The sequence below is a fragment of the Bubalus kerabau genome, chromosome 2 (assembly GCF_029407905.1).
Source record: "Bubalus kerabau isolate K-KA32 ecotype Philippines breed swamp buffalo chromosome 2, PCC_UOA_SB_1v2, whole genome shotgun sequence".
In the NCBI taxonomy this organism is placed as follows: Eukaryota; Metazoa; Chordata; class Mammalia; order Artiodactyla; family Bovidae; genus Bubalus; species Bubalus kerabau.
This window is the reverse complement of record NC_073625.1, coordinates 183,311,010-183,332,297: the sequence shown is the minus strand read 5'-3', so window position 1 is coordinate 183,332,297 and position 21,288 is coordinate 183,311,010. Positions and strand designations below refer to the sequence as shown.

Genomic DNA, 21,288 nt, shown 5'->3' with positions numbered 1-21,288 from the left:
AAACACATGAAAAGATGCTCAATATCGCTCATTATTAGAAAAATGCAAATTAAAACTACAATGAGATATCACTTCACCCTGGTCAGAATGGTCATCATCAAAAAGTCTACAAACAATAAATGCTGGAGAGAGTGTGGAGAAAAGGGAACACTTGCACTGTTGGTGAGAATGTAAATTGATACAGCCACTATGGAAGATGGTATGGAGATTCCTTAAAAGACTAGGAATAAAACCACCATATGACCCAGCAATCCCACTCCTTGGCATATACCCTGAGGAAACCAAAACTGAAAGAGATATATGTATCCCATTGTTAATTGCAGCACTATTTACAATAGCTAGAACATGGAAGTGTCATTGATTTTATAGTTAAATAATTATGTTCTTATTCCAAATAAGCCAGAAACATAAGGCAGAAGACAAGGACTTTCTATGAAACATTTCTATGTGGCAGCATAGTGCCCCACATTCTACATCAACTTGGTTATTCTTCATTGGAACTCTAGGTCATAGGCAGATTAGTTAGATACTTTGCTCAAGGTCAAGAGGTTGGCAGAAGGTGACATACCGGGTACAATTCCAAGTCTATATAAAGTCTAGTATTTTCCTACCTTCTGTTGCTGCATCTTGAGAAAGCTGAAGATATTCTTCATCCTGAAAATCATTCCCTAAAGCAGCCCAGTGAAAGGAAAACTGGCAAATGACATACATTTATAATCTTTAAACCAAAATCAAATGGAAGCTTCCAATATTCTGAGTGCCCTCCAGTCACCATGAAACCCGGAATGCCCAAAGTGTGGGAGAAACGTATTACTTGGCAGATGGTGGTCCAAAGGTCCTCACCTCTTTCTTAGCAGCAGCACTGCCCAGAGTATCAATGCTGTGGGCAGTTTTCAGGGTCAACAAGCGGATCTCCTCAATGGCAATGCGGCTTTCAGCTATCCAGTGAGCTACCACCTCCTGGAGGGGAATAAAGGGCAGCAGAAGAAGGAGGAAATAAGCTGGTGTCTGAGGTCCACATATAACACATGAAAACAACCTATTCTATATATTAATATTTTAAAATGGAAGACTTAGTTTGATATAACCACCCAGCCATATATACAGTATTTGGTGTGCCTGCAGGTAACATTGGAAGATTTTAGAAAAAAAAAATTTATGTGCTCATAAAAATAATTTATTTTGGATATTCTGGTGTCTAAAGTCAAGACAGCCAAACTGAGCAACTGTCTTGTTGCCAAGACTCTCCATACCGGCTATTTTAAATGCTAACTGCATAGTCCCATTGAAACTTGTAAAGTGTAGGTGGTGGGTCTGCTTATAGACAGTCTACATAATTCCCAAGACAATTGCAGTGTGAGAATGGTCCAGCAGTCCTTCGTTGTATTGTTACTATTATTTATTTAGTAAACATGACTTTTTCTAACACATTCATAGACTGGTATAACCACAATCAAGATACAAAACAGTTTCATCTTCCCCCCATAACTCCCTCATGCTGCCCCTTAATAGCCCTACCTCTAACCTGTAGAAACCACTGAATGGTTCTCAGTTATTATGTTGTTGTTGAAGTGAAGTGAAGTTGCTCAGTCGTGTCCGACTCTTTGCGACCCCATGGACTGTAGCCTACCAGGCTCCTCCATCCATGGAATTTTCCAGGCAAGAGTACTGGAGTGGGTTGTCATTTCCTTCTCCAGGGGATCTTCCCAACCCAGGGATTGAACCCAGATCTTTCACATTGCAGGCAGACACTTTACCATCTGAGCTACCAGAGAAGAGTTGTGTCCAACTCTTTGCGATTCCATGGAATGCAGCATGCAGTCCTTTGAGCATTCATGTCCACTGAGCTAATGTCCATTGAGTACTCACGTCCATTGTACTAATGATGCCATCCAACCATCTCATCCTCTGTCACCCCTTCTCTTCCTGCTCTCAGTCTTTCCCAGTATCAGGGTCTTTTCTAATGAGTCAGCTCTTTACATCAGGTGGCCAAAGTATTGGAACTTCAGCTTCAGCATCAGTCCTTCCAATGAATTTTCAGGGTTGACTTCCTTTAGGATTGACTGGTTTGATCTTGCTGTCCAAGGGACTCAAGAGTCTTCTCCTACACCACAGTTCAAAAGCATCAATTCTTCAGCTCTCAGCCTTCTTTATGGTCCAACTCTCATATACATACATGACTCCAGGAAAAACCATAGCTTTGATTATATAGACCTTTGTCGGAAAAGTGATATCTCTGCTTTTTAATATGCTGTCTAGGTTTGTCAGTTATTATACTACTGCCTTTTTCCAAAGGTTATATAAATGGGATTCTTTAGCATGTGTTATTTAGAGGCCAGCTTCCTTCACTCAGCATAATTCATTTGAATGTCATCCAAATTGTTCTGTTTATCAACTGTCCATTCCTTTTTATCATTGAGTAGTATTCCACTGTAGGGATGTACCACAATTTGTTTATCCATTCACCTGCTGAAGGACATTTGAGCTGTTTTCAATTTTTGGTGATTATTAAAGAGCTTCTGTAAATATCTGTATATGCGTTTTTGTGTGAATATACCTTTTCATTTTTAAAAGCAAATACCAGGGGTGGAGTTGTTAGGTCATGTGGTAAATACTTATAAGCTGTCAACATTTTCCAGAGTGACTATGCCATTTTACCTTCCCACCAGCAGTGTATGAGAGTTCCAGTTATCAGCACTAGGTATAGTGAGTGCTTTTAAGTTTTAGCCATTTTCACAATGTGCAGAGATATCTCATGGTGGTTTTAATTTGTATTTCCCTAGTTGCTGATGTCAGAGAAGGCAATGGCAACCCACTTCAGTACTCTTGCCTGGAAAATCCCATGGGCGGAGGAGCCTGGTAGGCTGCAGTCTATGGGGTTGCTAAGAGTCGGACACGACTGAGTGACTTCACTTTCACTTTTCACTATCATGCATTGGAGAAGGAAATGGCAACCCACTCCAGAGTTCTTGCCTGGAGAATCCCAGGGATGGGGGAGCCTGGTGGGCTGCCTACTATAGGGTCACACAGAGTCGGACACGACTGAGGCGACTTAGCAGCAGCAGCAGCAGTTGCTGATGTGTTTGTTTGCCATCTATACATTCTGTATTTCTCTGTATTCGTTTAGGCTTCTTTCATTACTTTTATAATTTTTAGCATATAGATAGCATACATATTTTGTTATATGTGTACCTATTTCCTTTCTTAGTCTATTGTGAAATGGTATTTTAAAAAGTTCAGCTTCCAAATGTTCACTGCTAGCTAGTGGTAAAGAACCCACCTGCCAATGCAGGAGCTACAGGAGATGTGGGTTCAATCCCTGGGTGGGGAAGATCTCCTGGAGGAGGGCGATGGCAATCTACTCCAGTATTCTTAACTATGGACCGTTACAGTCCATAGGGTCATAAAGAGTTGGACATGACTGAAGTGACTTAGCATGCAGTATATAGAAATAAAATTAATTTTATATGTTGATATAATTCTGAGACTTTGCTAAACTCACTTATTTTTAGATCTAGGAGGGATTGTTTGTTTTGCTTGGTGGATTCCTAAGGATATTATACACAATCATGTTGTCTGCAAAGAGGCACAGTTTTATTTATTTTTTTCCCCCAACTAGGAACTTTCTTTTTCTTGTCTCACTGCAATGGCTAAGACCTCCTCTATGACGATAAAGAGCAATCGTGAGAGTAAACATCTTTTGTTCTCAATTTTGGGAATTAAAACACTCAATCTTTCATTATTAAGTATGATGTTAGCTACAGAATTTTTAGATGGTCTGAATCAGGTTAAATAAATTCCTTTTTATCTCTAGTATATCATGAATAGATGCTGATATTTAGTCAGTTGCCGTTTTGCATCAATTGATATGATCATGTGGTTTTTCTTTTTAGGCAGTTAATATGGTAGATTACAATGAATAATTTTCTTAATGATTGACATATGAATATGAATCAGCCTTGTATTCCTGGGATAAACATCACTTGGTTGTTCTTTTTACATACTGCTGGATTGCTCTAGATTTTTGCATCTATAGTGGTCTGTAGCTTGTTGTTTGGTAATTTTGGTCTCATAAATGAGCTGGAATGTGCTTCTTCTTCTTCATTTTCCTGGAAGAGATTGTGTAGAATTGGTGTTATTTCTTCTTTAGTAGTTCATCAGAATTCACCACTGATACCATTTGGGCCTGAAGATTTCTTTTTTCAAGATATATTAAATTGTGACTTCAACTTCTTTAATAGAAGCATTTAGGGTTATCTATTTCATATTCTTCCAACAACACAAGAGACTACTCTACACATGGGCATCACCAGATGGTCAATACTGAAGTCATATTGATTATATTCTTTACAGTTGAAGGAGAAGCTCTATACAGTCAGTAAAAACAAGACCAAGAGCTGGCTGTAGCTCAGATCATGAACTCTTTATTGTACAATTCAGACTTAAAGAAAGTAGGGAAAACCACTAGGCCATTCAGCTATGACCTAAATCAAATCCCTTATGATTATACAGTGGAAGTGACAAATAGATTCAAGGGATTAGATCTGATGGACAGAGTGCCTGAAAAACTATGGACAGAAGTCTGTAACACTGTATAGGAGGCAGTGTTCAAAACCACCCCCAAGAAAAAGAAATGCAAAAAGGCAAAATGGTTGTCTGAGGAGGCCTTACAAATAGCTGAGAAAAGAAGAGATATGAAAGGCAAAGGAAAAAAGGAAAGATATATCTATCTGAATGCAGAGTTCCAAAAGATAAGAAAGCCTTCCTAAGTGAACAATGCAAAGAAATAGAGGAAAACAATAGAATAGGAAAGATTAGCGATCTCTTCGTGAAAATTAGAGATACCAAGGGAACATTTCATGCCAAGATGGGCACAATAAAGGACAGAAACAGTATGGACCTAACAGAAGCAGAAGATATTAAGAAGAGGTGGCAAGAATACACAGAACTATACAAAAACGATCTTCATGACCCAGATAACCATGATGGTGTGATCTATCACCTAGAGCTAGACATCTTGGAGTGCAAAGTTGGGTGGGCCTTAGGAAGAATCACTATGAACAAAGCTAATGGAGGTGATGGAATTCCATTTGAGCTATTTCAAATCCCAAAAGATGATGCTGTGAAAGTGCTGCACTCAATATGCCAGCAAATTGGAAAACTAAGCAGTGGTCACAGGACTGAAAAAGGTCAGTTTTCATTCCAATCCCAAAGAAAGACAATGCCAAAGAATGTCCAAACTGCTGCACAATTGCACTCATCTCACATGCTAGAAAGTGATACTCAAAATTCTCCAAGCTATTCTTCAATAGTACATGAACCAAGAACTTCTAGATGTTCAAGCTAGATTTAGAAAAGGCAGAGGAACCAGAGATCAAATTGCCAAAATATGCTGGATCATAGAAAAAGCAAGAGAATTCCAAAAAACATCTACTTCTGCTTCATTGACTATGTTAAAGCCTTTGGCTGTGTGGATCACAACAAACTGTGGAAAATTCTTAAACAGTTGGGAGTACCAGACCACTTTACTTACCTCCTGAGAAACCTGTACGCAGGTCAAGAAGCAACAGTCAGAATCAGACATGGAATAACAGATTGGTTCAAAATTAGGAAAGGAGTATGTCAAGGCTGTATATTGTCACCCTGCTTATTTAACTTATATGCAGAGTACATCATATGAAATGCTGCCTGGATGAAGCACAAGCTGGAATCAAGACTGCAAGGAGAAATATCAATAACCTCAGATATGCAGATGGCACCACCCGTAAGGTAGAAAGTGAAGAGGAACTAAAGAATCTTTTAATGAAGGTCAAAGAGGAGAGTGAAAAAATTAGTTTAAAATTCAACATTCAAAAACTAATATTGTGGCATCCAGTCCCATCACTTCATGGCAAATAGTTGGGAAACAATGGAAACAGTGAGAAACTTTATTTTACGGGGCTCCAAAATCACTGCAGATGGTGACTACAGTCATGAAATTAAAAGACATTTGCTCCTTGGAAGAAAAGTTACAACAAGCCTAGACAGTGTATTAAAAAGTAGAGACATTACTTTGTCGACAAAGGTCCATATAATCAAAGCTATGGTTTTTCTAGTAGTCATGTATGGATGTGAGAGCTGGACCATAACGAATGCTCAGCACTAAAGAAATGGTGCTTTTGAAGCATGGTTTTGGAGAAGACTCTAGAGAGATCCTCAAGGAAATCCATCCTGAATATTCAGAAGGACTGATGCTCAAGCTGAAACTCCAATACTTTGGCTACCTGATGCAAAGAGCCAACTCATTAGAAAAGACCCTGATGCTGGGAAAGATTGAAGGCAGGAGGAGAAGGGGACGACAAAGGATGATATGTTGGATGGCATCACCGACTCAACAGTCATGAGTTTGAGCAAGCTCTGGGAGATGGTGAAGGACAGGGAAGCTTGGTGTGCTGCAGTCCATGGGCTCGCAAAGAGTCCAACATGACTGAGTGACTGAACAACAACAACAATTTCATATTCAGTGAGTTTTGGTAGTTTGTAGGTTTTTGAGGAGTTGATCCATTTCATCTAAGTTGTTAAATCTATATGATCGTCATACATGCCTGAGGGTGTGTTTCCCAAGCTCCAGACCTAGAGTGAAGGAGACTCTACTTAAGCTTCAGTACCAGTCCCCATTCTCTAGTTTAGCCTTTCCCAGAGAACTTCAGACAGTAGTTTAGAGAATACCTGCACAAATTAAGAAACTTGTGCTTCCAAAGACTTCTGTTTCCAGGAAGATGGAATAGATGTACTTTCCCCTATTCCTTCGACAAAGTACAAACCAAACATGGGCACTGTCTATAAAACAAGCATAAGACTCTGAAAGGTAGAGAGAAGAAGGCAGACTGCAAGGGACTTTTGGACCAGAAAAAGAACATGAAATTAAGTTCCTTGGATTTTCTCTTTGTCTCATATATCCCAGACTTGGAGCTGAAGAAGCCAGCAACTTGAAAATGCCAATGAGCACAGACAAAAATCAAATGAAAAAGAGCTTCAACAAAAGTCTACTGTCTATAGCTGAAGGACTGGGAAAGGGCAGCTAAAAAGACAGAAAACTTAGAGAATAACTACTCTACCTATGCCAAATACTGCAGAAAAAAATCACTGACCCCACCCCAACTCATGCCAACACAGGCTTCCACCGTTCTGAGTGCCGTAATGAGGTACCTCAACACCCTGTCCAGGGTGGTATCAGACAAGTAAGGAGTGACACCAGGAACAAGTTCTCTCCCTTCTATGATGTCAATGGGGACCACTCAGTGATAAGAAAACATCTCTATCCTCAGGTATCAATGTAGGCTGAGCGGAAACCTGGACTTCTACCTACCGGCAGAGGTAGTGCATCCCCTTCCTCTAACTGAGTACTGCCAGATAAACCCAGCTAAAATAGAAGGTTTAAATAAGGACTCATAATATAATATGAAAATGTTTAGGTTTTAATAAAAAATCTTTTGTCACGTCAAAACCCAGGAAGTCTGAAAATGAATGATTATGTGAACACTGAGGTGACAGAGATGTTATAATTTCTGACCACAGACTTTAAAGCAACTATAATAAAAATGCTTCAATTAGTAAGTGTAAACACAGTAGAAACAAATGAGAAAACAGAAAGTCTCAGCAAAGAAACTTAAATAATAGTAATGAAACAGAAGAAATAAAGAACCAAATGGATATTTTATAACTGAAAAATGTAACAATTTAAATAAAAACCTCAGTGGATGGGCAGTGGATGGTTAGCAAAATGGAGGAGACAAAGGAACAAATCAATGAACTATAAGACAGGTCAATAGAAATTGACCAATCCGGACCACTAAGAGAAAATAGAATAAGAAAATTTTTTAAAGACTAGCATTAGGGACATGTGAATTATAACAAAATATCTAAGATTTATGACACTGGAGTCCAGGAAGAAGAGAAAGAGGGCAAGACTGAAAAAATACTCTAAGAAATAATGGCTGAAAACTTCCCAAATTTGGCAAGAGACATAATCTATAGATTTAAGAGGCTGAGTAAACCTAAAGCATAATAAATCCAAGAAATCCATGCCAAGACACATCACAATTAAACTTCTAAAAACTAAAGACAAAATCTTAAAAGCAGCCAGTGAAGAATGACATCTTATCTACAGGGAAAATATATATGCATATGCCAGGAGGAAATGGCAGGATATTTTTTAAAGTGCTGGAAGAAAAGAATTGTCAACATAGAACCTTATACTCAGTGAAGATATCCTTGTTCTTTAGTCGCTCAGTTGTGACTTTTTGTGACCCTCCTTAAGGAGGAGAAATCAAGACAGTCTTATATAAAGGAAAACAGAGAACACTTGCCTATAGACCCTAAAAGAACAGCTAAAAAAAGTCTTCTAAACAGAGGGGTTAAGGGGGAACCTAGGAAAATCAGGAAGGAATAAACCATGAAAAGAAAAATATGGCTACAGAAATTGGTTTTTCTTTTCCTCTTGAATTTTCTACACTATGTTTGATGTTTAAAGTAAACATTTTAATACTATGTGATGTCATTCTACATGTACATAGAGGAAATATTTAAAATAATTATATTATAAATGGTGGAGGTTAAATGGACTTAAAGGGAAGTAAAGTTTCTTCATTCAAACTGGTCAAATGATGATACCAATAGATTAGTGAGATATATACATACATATATTAATATATGAATTATTATTATATATTATATGTATTTATATTATAATACCCAGAGCAACCTCTAAAAGAGTTTACAAAGAGATACAATCAGAAACATTCTAGATAAAGCAAAGTGGAATTCTAAAAATGTTAAATTAACTGATTGGAATGCAGGAAAAAAACAAAAACTAAAAACAAACATAAAATGGCAGGTTTAAGCACTAACCTCAATCTTATTACAAAGACAATGAACTAAAAAATGTGACCCAACTAACTATATGTCATCAACAAATTCACTTCAAATATAATGATTTAGGCAGGTTGAAAACAACCTACCAAAAATGAAAAAAATATATCATGCAAACATTAATCAAAGGAAAGCAGGAGCAGCTATATTAATACCAGATAAAAGTAGACTTCAAAGTACTGAGAATTACTTGGAGGTCAAAGCACAGAGACAGAGAAGGTCATTATATAATGATAAAAGGGTAAATCCTTATGAAGTCATAGCAATCTTAAATGTGTATGCATCAAATAACTGAACTGCTGAACATGTAAATAAAAAACAGAAAGAACTGAAAAGGACAGTAAACAAATTGATAGTTCTAGTTGAAGACTTTAACACCCTTCTCTCAACTATTGATAGGACAATTAGAAAATCAGCAAGGATACAGAAGAACTCAACAATAACATCAACCAATAGGATCTAGTAGATATTCACAGAACACTCCACCCAACAAAAGCAGAATCCACATTCTTTTCAAGTATCCATAAAACACATAATAAGATAAACAATATCTTAGTCTGTAAAGCCAACCTCAACAAATTTTAAAGAACTGAAATAATACAGAATTTGTTTTGCGACCACATGGATCAAAAATAGCAAGATAATCTCTAAACACTTTGAAATTCAGTAACACATTCTTGTGACCCACTTCCATGTATCAAAGAAAAATTTCAAGGGAAATTGAAAAATAACACTGAATGGAATGAACATGAAAATACAATACATACAAATTGTGGGATACAAATAAAGCAGTACTGAGCAGAAAATTTACAGTGCTAAATACATAGACTAGAAAAGTGGAAAAGTCTAAAATCTATAATCCACGCTACCATACCAAGATCCTAGAAAAACAGAGCAAAATAAGTCTGAAGAAAGCAAAAGAAAAGATATGATAAACAGCAGAAATCAATAACACTGAAACAAAAGAGAAAATGAAACAAAGATCTTGTTAATATTAACTCATAACATATCAATTATTATATTGTATAATTCTATATGTTAATACATATTCTTTGAAAAGACAAATAAATTTGACAGACCTTTAACTAGACAGACAAAGGAAGGAAGGTACAATAAACAATTTTGTATCCTTTAGGGGATATCACAGAAGACTTTGCAGACATCAATAGGATAATAGGAGAATATTACGAACAACTCTTTGAACAACTCTTTTTGTAGAACAGCATTACTACAAACAAAGCAGTGGAGGTGATGGAATTCCAGCTGAGCTATCTCTAATCCTGAAAGATAATGTTGTTAAAGTGCTGCACTCAATATCCCAGCAAATTTGGAAAACTCAGCAATGGTCACAGGACTGGAAAAGGTCAGTTTTCATTCCAATCTCAAAGAAGGGCAATGCTAAAGAATGTTCAAACTACCACACAATTGCACTCAATTCATACGCTAACAAGGTTATACTCAAAATCCTTCAAGCTAGGCTTCAATGTATGTGAACCAAGAACTTCTAGATGTACATGTTGGATTTAAAAAAGGCAGAGAAACTAGAGATCAAATTGCCAACATCCATTGGATCACAGAATAATTAAGAGAATTCAAGAAAAAGATCTGCTTCATTGACTATGCAAAAGCCTTTGACTGTGTGGATCACAACAAATTGTGAAAAATTCTTAAAGAGATGGGAATATCGGACCATGCCGGGAGCCGGCGAGAGACATTCCACTCGTGACAAAGGTCATGAGGAAGGAGGCTCGGCATACGCAAAGGCGGGATCGAGCCTCGGGAGTGCCCCCGGATATTCTCGAGCATCTACCCCCAAAAACCAGAGTCTGCCTACTTTATTGCTTTGTGCTCTCACCTCTGACTTTACTGGGGGCTGTCCCCTACCACCATCTCGCTCTCTCTGACAAAGAGTTAACTTACAGCTCCAATTAATAAAGTTCCTGGGCAATTAGGAGTGTTTAAATCCAAACCCCTCAGATGGCTCTCTAACTCGCCTGACAAGTTTACCCGGACTCCTACAGCTATGCATATGATTGTTTACAGTCTCCCAGCCTCAAGAGGCACAGGAAACTTAAGATATTCAAATAGCTTAGAGCCTCTCAGAAAGTTAGAAACTGTCAGAATAAAACTAGTAAAAGATTTCATTAATGAGCCAATGTTTGTTGCCAAGTTTCCACATCCCCTGAATTGTATCCTTGAATGTGTATTAATTAATATAGTTGGTATGTAAAAAAATAAGTAGTGGCCTTGGTGTTAGTACTTTAGACCCTTAAGGTAATAAATTCTTTCCTTTGTAAACCCATTACACATCCGCCCTATAGGAATATAATTTTATCTTTGGAAGATGGCGCCAAACCTTAAAATAATTACTCTCAGAGAAAATAAATCTTTGTTGATAAGCTCTTGTCAAGAGTCATAAAATGTTAATAGGCCTTCTGGCCAGAAGATGATGTAAATCACCTAAACCATTTGTATACGATAAATTTGCAGGAAAGAAACCTTGGTTTTTGATAAGCACCAAAAACTGCTGACTTTGCATCCCCTATTATCCTCTATGTGTAACTTAGGGTATAAAAACCCCTGTTGAAAATAAAGCTACGGGCCTTGCTCACCAACGCTTGGTCTCCCCATGTCATTCTTCCCCTCAATTTTCAGCTGAGTATCCATCTGGAGCACGGATATCCTCTGCGACCATTTATTTGCCTGGGCTTCTAAGACCCACTCGAAAAGGTGTCTAAGGTGGGGCACCTTCCACTATTCGAGAGGGCGCCTGCGGCCTCCGTGGTCAGAGCTAACCTGGTGTCATGGGTTATATTGATTTTCTGCGTAAACCAAGCCACTCAGCTTCTTTTCTCCACTGAATTTTCCTACTAAGCTATCCTCTTTCTATTACTCTTTATATCCCTAATTAACATTTGAATAGGTCACCTAGCCGTCTCTCCTTCAAATACCCTGGATCAGCCGGGGCTGGACCTTGGCAGGACCACCTTACTTGCCTCCCGAGAAACCTGTATGCAGGTCAAGAAGCAGCAGTTAGAACTGGACATGGAACAACAGAATGGTTCAAAATTAGGAAAGGAGTAAGTCAAGGCTGTATATTGTCACTCTGCTTCTATGCAAAGTACATCATGTGAAATGCCGGGCTGGATGAAGCATAAACTGGATTCAAGATTGCTGGGTGAAATATTAACAACCTCAGCTATGCAGATGATACCACCCTAATGGCAGAAAGCAAAAAGGAAGTAAAGAGCCTCTTGATAAGGGTGAAAGAGACAGAAAAAGCCAGCTTAAAACTCAACATTCAAAAAACTAAGATCATGGCATCTGGTCTCATCTTTTCATAGCAAATAGAAGGGGAAAAAGTGGAAACAGTGACAGATTTTATTTTCCTGGGCTTCAAAATAACTGTGGATGGTGACTGCAGCCATGAAATTAAAAGATGATAGCTCTCTGGAAAAAAAGCTATGACAAATCTAGACAGCATATTAAAAAGCAGAGATGTCACTTAGCTGACAAATATCCAGAGTCAAAACTATGGTTTTTCCAGAAGTCATGTATAGATGTGAGAGTTGGACCATAAAGAAGGCTGAACACCAAAGAATTCATGCCTTCAAATTGTACTGGAGAAGATTCCTGAGAGTCCCTTAGACAGCAAGGAGATCAAACCAGTCAATCCTAAAGATAATCAATCCTGAATATTCATTGGAAGGACTGATGCAGAAGCTCCAATACTTTGGCCACCTGATGGGAAGAGTTGACATATTGGAAAAGACCTCGATGCTGAGAAATACTCGGGGCAGGAGGAGATGGGGGCGACACAGGATGTAACAGTTGGATGGCATCACTGAGTCAATGGACATGGGTTTGAGGAAACGCCGGGAGATAGTGAAGGAAAGGGAAGCCTGGCATGATGAGTGCATGGTGTCGCAGAGAATTGGACATGACTTAGCAGCTGAACAACAGCAACATGTTTGCTACAGTACATTGCTTCAGTGGTGGGTATTTTGATCAGTTTCCCTATCACAGTGATGTTCAACATGGTAGCCAATAATCATACGCAATGTGAAATACGTTTAGTCTGAAACAAGATGTATTATACATGTGTGAAATGTACATCTAATTTAGAAGAATCAGTTTTTAAAAGAATGTAAAATACCCACTAGTAATATTTTTATATCGATTTCATGTTGAAATAATATTTCAGATATATTGGATTAAATAAAATGTATTATTAAAATCAATTTCATCTGTTTCTTTTTACTTTTAAAGAATGTAGCTACTAGAATATTTTCGGAGAAGGAAATGGCAACCCACTCCAGTTTTCTTGCCTAGAAAATACCAGGGACAGAGGAGCCCAGTGAGCTGCCATCTATGGGGTCGCACAGAGTCGGATACGACTGAACCGACTTAGCAGCAGCAGCAGCAGCAGAATATTTTAAATTCATTTCTGGCTTACACTATATATTTCTGTTGGATGGCACTGTCCTAGAGGTTGAAACCAAGCTCTGAATTAACAATGTCAAACAAAACTCCAGCAGTCAGTGTCTTTTTTAATGGCTATCAAACTAGGTAACAACAGACTGGTTCCAAAACGAGAAAGGAGTACGTCAAGGCTGTATATTATCACCCTGCTTATTTAACTTATATGCAGAGTATATCATACGAAATGCTGGTCTGGATGAAGCACAAGATGGAATCAAGATTGCTGGGAGAAATATCAATAACCTCAGATACGTGGACGACACCACTCTTATGGCAGAAAGTGAAGAAGAACTAAAGAGCCTCTTGATGAAAGTGAAAGAGGAGAGTGAAAAAGTTGGCTTAAAGCTCAACATTCAGAAAACAAAGATCATGGCATCCAGTCCCATCACTTCATGGCAAATAGATGGGGAAACAATGGAAACAGTGAGAGACTTTATTTTCTTGGGCTCCAAAATCACTGCAGATGGTGACTGCAGCCATGAAATTAAGACACTCCTTGGAAGAAATGCTATGACCAACGTAGACAGCACAGTAAAAAGCAGAGACTTGACTTTGCCAACAAAGGTCCATCTAGTCAAGGCTATGGTTTTGCTAGTAGTCACGCATGGATGTGAGAGCTGGACCATAAAGAAAGCTGAGCACCAAAGAATTGATGCTTTTGAATTGTGGTGTCAGAGAAGACTCTTGAGAGTCCCTTGGACTGCATGGAGATCCAACCAGTTAATCCTCAAGGAAATCAATCCTGAATATTCATTGGAAAGACTGATGCAGAAGCTGAAACTCCAATACTTTGGCCACCTGATGCGAAGAACTGACTCATTGGAAAAGACCCTGATGCTGGGAAAGACTGAAGGCAGGAGGAGAGGGGGAGGACATAAGTTGAGATGGTTGGGTGGCATCACCGACTGGATAGGCATGAGTTTGAGCAAGCTTTGGGAGTTGGTGACTGACAGGGAAGCCTGGTGTGTTGCAGTCCATAGGGTTACAAAGAATCAGACACGACTGAGTGACTGAACTGAACTGAATTGATCAAACTAGGTGATTATAACTTCATGAACAAACCACCATAAGCAATTATTTCTTAGCATTAGAATAAAGGAAAGTGGTCTTAGGTGGGTCTCTACAGGCCCTAGATTTTCTAAAAAGAATTAAATGGGTGCTCTAAGAAGGCGCCAGATTTATTTACTAGGAGAGAACTTTGATAAAGAACTTTTTTCTTTAGTGCCTGGAATAAATTAGAAGGCAGCTGGAAAGGATCTCCAAATTCAGGGAAGTAAAATGTTACTTTGACAAATTAAAAAAGGAAAAAAAAGCTAGCCCAGATTTTTATTTGACCTGTTCACACATCTCTTAGCTCTTGCCAGATTATTTCCATTATGCCAAATGCAAGAGGCTTTCAGAGAAGGGAGGCATATTTTTGAAAAGCCCAGGCTTGTTATGCTTGCTACATTAAGTTTACAAAGTGGAAAAGAAATCTCTTTAGCACAGTATTAAAACATCTGTCATGAAAGCAGCACTTAAGGAGAGTGCTTTTGTGTGTTCAAGATGCCTGTAGGTTAACCTTTCTGTTCCTCCTTGCACCCTGCTCGGGGTTTGGGTGGCAATTTTGAGAAGAGAAATGTTCATGAAATGACATTTGATGCCATGAATAACTCTTTAGCTCTTACTCCAGCAGCATCGTGGAGTTGTATTTATAGCCTCAAACTTTCGTATCATTTTACCTTCTACAGTGCCCATCCAACAGTTGAACACTTGCCCTCACTGTTTACTAAGAGGGTTCTTCTACAAATTATTCCCAGGTATGTGCCATAAAGCAGGCTATATTTTTTTATAAGAACAATGTTATAACTAAGTCATAGATTTGCTAAATAAAATTTCACAAAAAAGAAAGCATGGCCTATAAGAATTCACGGTAAAAAATATACTGTAAAATTTTTATAAGTTTGTCACAAATGAACTTTATAACTCCTTGTAAAGTACAGTTGAGACAATCTTATAAAATGTACTAAAATATACATGTCCAGCAAACATGGATACAATTTACCACTACAAGTTTGACCTAACAGTACATGTTAGCAATCTTAAGTATTAAATATTCAATAATAATTTTTCTCACCTTCTCAGAAGGGCTGTTAGGGGGATGATTCAGCTATCTCATTGCTCTTAAGAAGTTTTCCATTTCAGCTTAAAGCTCCTTTGAATATTTCTTGTAAGCAAGGAAGTCTGATATGGTAGCATATTTTCCCTCTTGATAAATATTTTCTAATTTGGATTATAGTGCTTGGATGTAAGTATTGTTCTTTGTAAACAATAGGCTCAGTAGTACATAACTTAGAGATGAAAATTCAAAATATCATGAACACCCCAGCTAATGCTGGTCCCATTTCTACTTGCATTTCTCCAGCAACAGGGAGCTCACTTCTTTATAAATCAGTCCTTTCCATTTTTAGATCTCTTCTTTCACTGAGTTTTGGGCTATTTTCCTACATCTCTCCACTTATCTGTCTTAATTCCTCCACAGAGCCAAGAATAAGGCTTCCTTCTTCCTTAAAACAGCCCTCTCATGTCCACAGAGAGGGCTACTGTATGAAGTTCTCTAGAGAATGAGAACCAGAGAAAGTTGAACAAATTATCGACACTTTGTGTGCTGAGGTGTTGAAGCACTTAAGGAATGATTAAATCTTGCACAAAGATAACTACCTCTTGTGAGCCTATATATATATATTCACATATAGCTTGAATCTTAGGATTTTTCATTAATTTTTATTGGAATATAGTTGCTTTACAATGTTGTGTTAGTTTCTGTTGTACCAGAGTGAATCAGCTATATGTATACATATATCCCCTCCTTTTTGGATTTCCTTCCTATTTAGGTCACCACAGAGCACTGAGTCCCTTGTGCTATACAGAAGGTTCTCATTCAGATCAGATCAGATCAGTTGCTCAGTCATGTCCGACTCTTTGCGATCCTATGAATCGCAGCACACCAGGCCTCCCTGTCCATCACCAACTCCCGGAGTCCACTCAGACTCACGTCCATCGAGTCAGTGATGCCATCCAGCCATCTCATCCTCTGTCGTCCCCTTCTCCTCCTGCCCCCAATCCCTCCCAGCATCCGAGTCTTTTCCAATGAGTCAACTCTTCGCATGAGGTGGCCAAAGTATTGGAGTTTCAGCTTTAGCATCAGTCCTTCCAAAGAAATCCCAGGGCTGATCTCCTTCAGAATGGACTGGTTGGATCTCCTTGCAGTCCAAGGGACTCTCAAGAGTCTTCTCCAACACCACAGTTCAAAAGCATCAATTCTTCGGCGCTCAGCCTTCTTCACAGTCCAACTCTCACATCCATACATGACCACAGGAAAAACCATAGCCTTGACTAGACGGACCTTTGTTGGCAAAGTAATGTCTCTGCTTTTGAATATGCTATCTAGGTTGGCCATAACTTTCCTTCCAAGGAGTAAGCGTCTTTTAATTTCATGGCTGCAGTCACTATCTGCAGTGATTTTGGAGCCCAAGAAAATAAAGTCTCTCACTGTTTCCCCATCTATTTCCCAAGAAGTGGTGGGACCAGATGCCATGATCTTCGTTTTGTGAATGTTGAGCTTTAAGCCAACTTTTTCACTCTCCATTTTCACTTTCATCAACAGGCTTTTGAGTTCCTCTTCACTTTCTGCCATAAGGGTGGTGTCATCTGCATATCTGAGGTTATTGGTATTTCTCCCGGCAATCTTGATTCCAGTCTGTGTTTCTTCCAATCCAGCGTTTCTCATGATGTACTCTGCATGTAAGTTAAATAAACAGGGTGACAATATACAGCCTTGACGTACTCCTTTTCCTATTTGGAACCAGTCTGTTGTTCCATGTACAGTTCTAACCTGTTGCTTCCTGACCTTCATACAGATTTCTCAAGAGGCAGATCAGGTGGTCTGGTATTCCCTTCTCTTTCAGAATTTTCCACAGTTTATTGTGATCCACACAGTCAAAGGCTTTGGCATAATCAACAAAGCAGAAATAGATATTTTTCTGGAACTCTCTTGCTTTTTCCATGATCCAGCGGATGTTGGCAATTTGATCTCTGGTTCCTCTGCCTTTTCTAAAACCAGCTTGAACATCAGGAAGTTCACGGTTCACATATTGCTGAAGCCTGGCTTGGAGAATTTTGAGCATTACTTTACTAGCATGTGAGATGAGTGCAATTGTGCGGTAGTTTGAGCATTGTTTGGCATTGCCTTTCTTTGGGACTGGAATGAAAACTGACCTTTTTCAGTCCTGTGGCCACTGCTGAGTTTTCCAAATTTGCTGGCATATGGAGTGTAGCACTTTCACAGCATCATCTTTCAGGATTTGGAATAGCTCAACTGGAATTTTATCACCTCCATGAGCTTTGTTTGTAGAGATGCTTTCTAAGGCCCACTTGACTTCACATTCTAGGATGTCTGGCTCTAGGTCGGTGATCACACCCTATTTTATACATAGTAGGGTATATATGTCAATCCCAACCCTCCTATTCATCCTGCCCTGTCCCCCCTTGGTATCCATGTTTGTTCTCTACCTCTGTGTCTCCATTTCTGCTTTGCAAATAAGTTCACCTGTATCAATTTCTAATTTTACATATAAGTGGAATCATATGTGGAATATTATATGATATTTGTTTTTCTCTTTCTGACTTAACTCTGTATGACAGTCTCTAGGTCCATCCACATCATCAGACTACATTTAAATATAGACTACAAATAAATATATTTTGTGGAAAAGAATCACCTTGTTTATGTAGAGGAAATCTCTTTCTGACCAAATAATGTTATTTTGGTTCAAGGCTAATATAGTGCATTGGGCTACAATAAATTCAAATAAGTAATTACTCTTACATGTGAACAAAGTTTCTTCTTAAAGGCCACCCTTTGGTTTGCTCGTTCACACATGATCTGTAAAGCACGTTCAGCCAGACCAATCGTTCTCATACAGTGGTGGATTCTGCCAGGTCCAAGTCGGCCTTGGGCGATTTCAAATCCCCTACCTTCACCTGTGAGAAAGAAAGGAGAACAGCCTCTTTCTTTTGTTATTTACACAGATCCTGAGAAAATAATGAACTATCCTCAATAAAAATGGCATTCTGGTAGGAAAAAAGTAAGTTCTGTAATAAGGCCCATTATACATTTATGGAACTTTGATTTCTAATACACAGAAATGTAAACCACCATCATTAAAAACTTGGATCAGATTCAAGAACTGATCTGAAGTAGGTCTCTTCAGTACCTACTCTGCCTAAGTTATTTTGTTAGTGTTGCAATGGTTACCAAGGTAGATAAGACAGAGTCCTGAGTTTAGAAACTAGAAGAGGGGCAAGGATGCTAGGGATAAGGGATATGGAGAAGGACAAGAAAGGCATAGGAGGGAAAGGTGTTTGTTCATCATGGTAACCTGAGGGCCTGGCAGGATCAGGGGCTTATTGAATGGATGAGATGAGATGAATACAAGAAACTTCTTGAAAGAGGTGGCATTAGAGATATTCCTTGAAGGTTGGGTAGGATTCCAACAAGCAAGAGGATGAAGTCATTCAAGGAATACAGTGTTCAGAAACTACTGAGGTTTTATTAAAACAAGTAGAGGCTTGACGATGATGTTTTAGGAAAATGTATGTTGCTCTGAATTGTATAATTTTTGTATTTAGCTATGTTTTCAATTGATGTGACACCACATCAAATACTTAAATAAAACCTTATTATTGTTATTATTATTGTTATTATTACCAAAGGAAATAATTTTCCCTTATAAATGGAGTAAACAAGAAGGAAAGCATCTAAATTATGGTAGACTTCACATCTTTTTCAGATTTAGATCTGAAAATATTTTTTTTTAATTACTAGAGAATCATTTGTTCAATTTATCTCACCTAGTATTAAATTGGTGGCAGGAACTCGCACTTGATTAAAATGGATCTCAAAATGTCCTCCATGGAAATTATCTATAAAATAGAGAATAAGATTTTAGAGAACAAAATGAGGTGACAAAAAGGTGGTCAGAGATAATTAATCTACTGAAGACAGTGGCATTTAAAGGCCTCATATGTCAGACATTTCTAGGCAGATCTGAGCCCTGAACCCCCAGTGCTGTGCAGCCCAAAAAACTTACCAAATGTTTAAGAAATTTTAAGAGATTTTAGATATCATTTCATCCAGAGGTTTCTGAATGGATTCTTTGAAATTGTAGAGCTGTGAAAAAGAAGATGGCTCCATAGCTCAAATTAGATCATCTTATTATTGTTTTATTATTGCTTCTTCTTTAAAATTTTTAATATACAGGCTTCCGAAGAAAATTTTGCTTGGGGAAATAAAGGTTCCAATGGTTCAAAATTTGCAAGTGAATTATGTAACTCTTATTTTATCACTGTGGAAACCAATGCCTGAAGATGTGAAGAAGCTGCTCGAAGGAACAGAGGAGGTTTAGCATCAGAGACAAAGCCAAGGCTGGACGTGCAAGTATATTTGCTTCCAGTCTAGGCTTGTTTGCCTCTTGAAAATGCGGGCATGTGACAGAGACTGGGAACACATCCACACTTTGTCTTTACATCATCCTTCCTCCTCGCCAAGTTCTGGAGATAATCTCCAGTTAACTCCACACCCTTTTCCTGTCAGAACAGACATTAATAATCAAGTCCATCCACATTATTTCTTTTGGCCTTGGCACAGGGAGTTGGAGAGATGTTGGTGAAACTGTCATACTGAAATTTGAAACATAGGCTCTACAATGGTGGGAATTAATAGCCAACCAACATTATTAGCCAACCAATAGTCTTTTAGGTGGTTGTTCTACAATCCAACCACTTAACCTGTGGGTACATTTTCTAGCTGCAACCTACAAAAAGTAATCCACCTCTTGAATATTTGCATTAGCCACATTTAACAATAAAGAGAAAGCCAGGGTCATCACAAAACCTAAAGTTCAGTAAACTTTTTTATAACATTTATCATTTGCTGACAGCTTCCTAGCTTATTTACATGTCTGTATTTATCCTCTGTCTCTGTCCCCCAGCAAGTAAGCTCCACAAGGGCAGAGATCTTTGTTTCCTGTGTTCACTACTGTATTCTAAGCACCTGTAACAGTGCTTGTGCGTGTTCGTGCGTGTTAAGTCGTTTCAGTCATGTCCGACTCTTTGCGACCATATGGACTGTAGCCTGCCAGGCTCCTTTGTCCGTGGGATTATCCAGGCAAGAATACTGGAGTGGGTTGAGTGCTCAACAAATACTTGCAGAGTGAGAAACCTGAGCAGCAAGGAAACAGTGAACATGAGACTGAGCAAAAGTATCCTTGCTTCTTAGACATTCCACCCAAGGACAGAGGAAGGAAAAGTTCTGCATTCAAATCATTCAAAACCCTTTGCTTATTAACTCTTGTAGGTTGATTAAGAAAGTTAAAAATGAATATTACTGTGAGTTACTTAATTTTTCACATTTATTTCATTAACCCTTCCTCAGTTGCTGTGCCTTAAATGCCAGTTTGCCCTTTCCCCAAACCAGAAAAAATGTGGTAGAATGCTGCACCACCTCTCTTTTCATTTGTTCTATTCTGAACTCCACTGGTAATTTATACTAAGGGTCAAAGGATTTCTAAGAATCCATCTCATACACTAAAATGTTATCTATTTCCTTCAGAGTTACTGCATATTCTAGGTTTCCTACTTGCAAATACACAGACAAGTTGATTGAATACTTACCCAAGTAGCCAAAAACTGTCAAGGGCCTTATTATTTCTACTCCAGGTGTGTTGATAGGAACAAGAATCATGCTGTGTTGTTTGTGTCTGGTCAAAAGAAAAGTAGATGTTAGGAAGTTTGCTAAGTGGAAAAATAAAACAGATATTAGGTGGAGACTCAACTGTCATCTTTTCATTGTTGCTA

At 38.4% G+C, this 21,288-nt stretch overlaps 1 protein-coding gene across 2 annotated transcripts in view; it reads right to left on the bottom strand.

The window, feature by feature from the left end:
* Positions 1 to 21,288, bottom strand: part of ACAD11 (acyl-CoA dehydrogenase family member 11) — a 116,949-nt gene that overhangs the window by 4,705 nt on the left and 90,956 nt on the right. For both annotated transcript variants that reach the window (XM_055569681.1, XM_055569679.1), the window contains 4 exons: positions 21,106 to 21,191; positions 19,285 to 19,356; positions 18,260 to 18,414; positions 844 to 960 (listed from right to left, as the gene is read on the bottom strand). In XM_055569681.1, the coding sequence (XP_055425656.1) occupies positions 844 to 960; positions 18,260 to 18,414; positions 19,285 to 19,356; positions 21,106 to 21,191 (430 nt within the window). The remainder of the gene's footprint in view (positions 1 to 843; positions 961 to 18,259; positions 18,415 to 19,284; positions 19,357 to 21,105; positions 21,192 to 21,288) is intronic.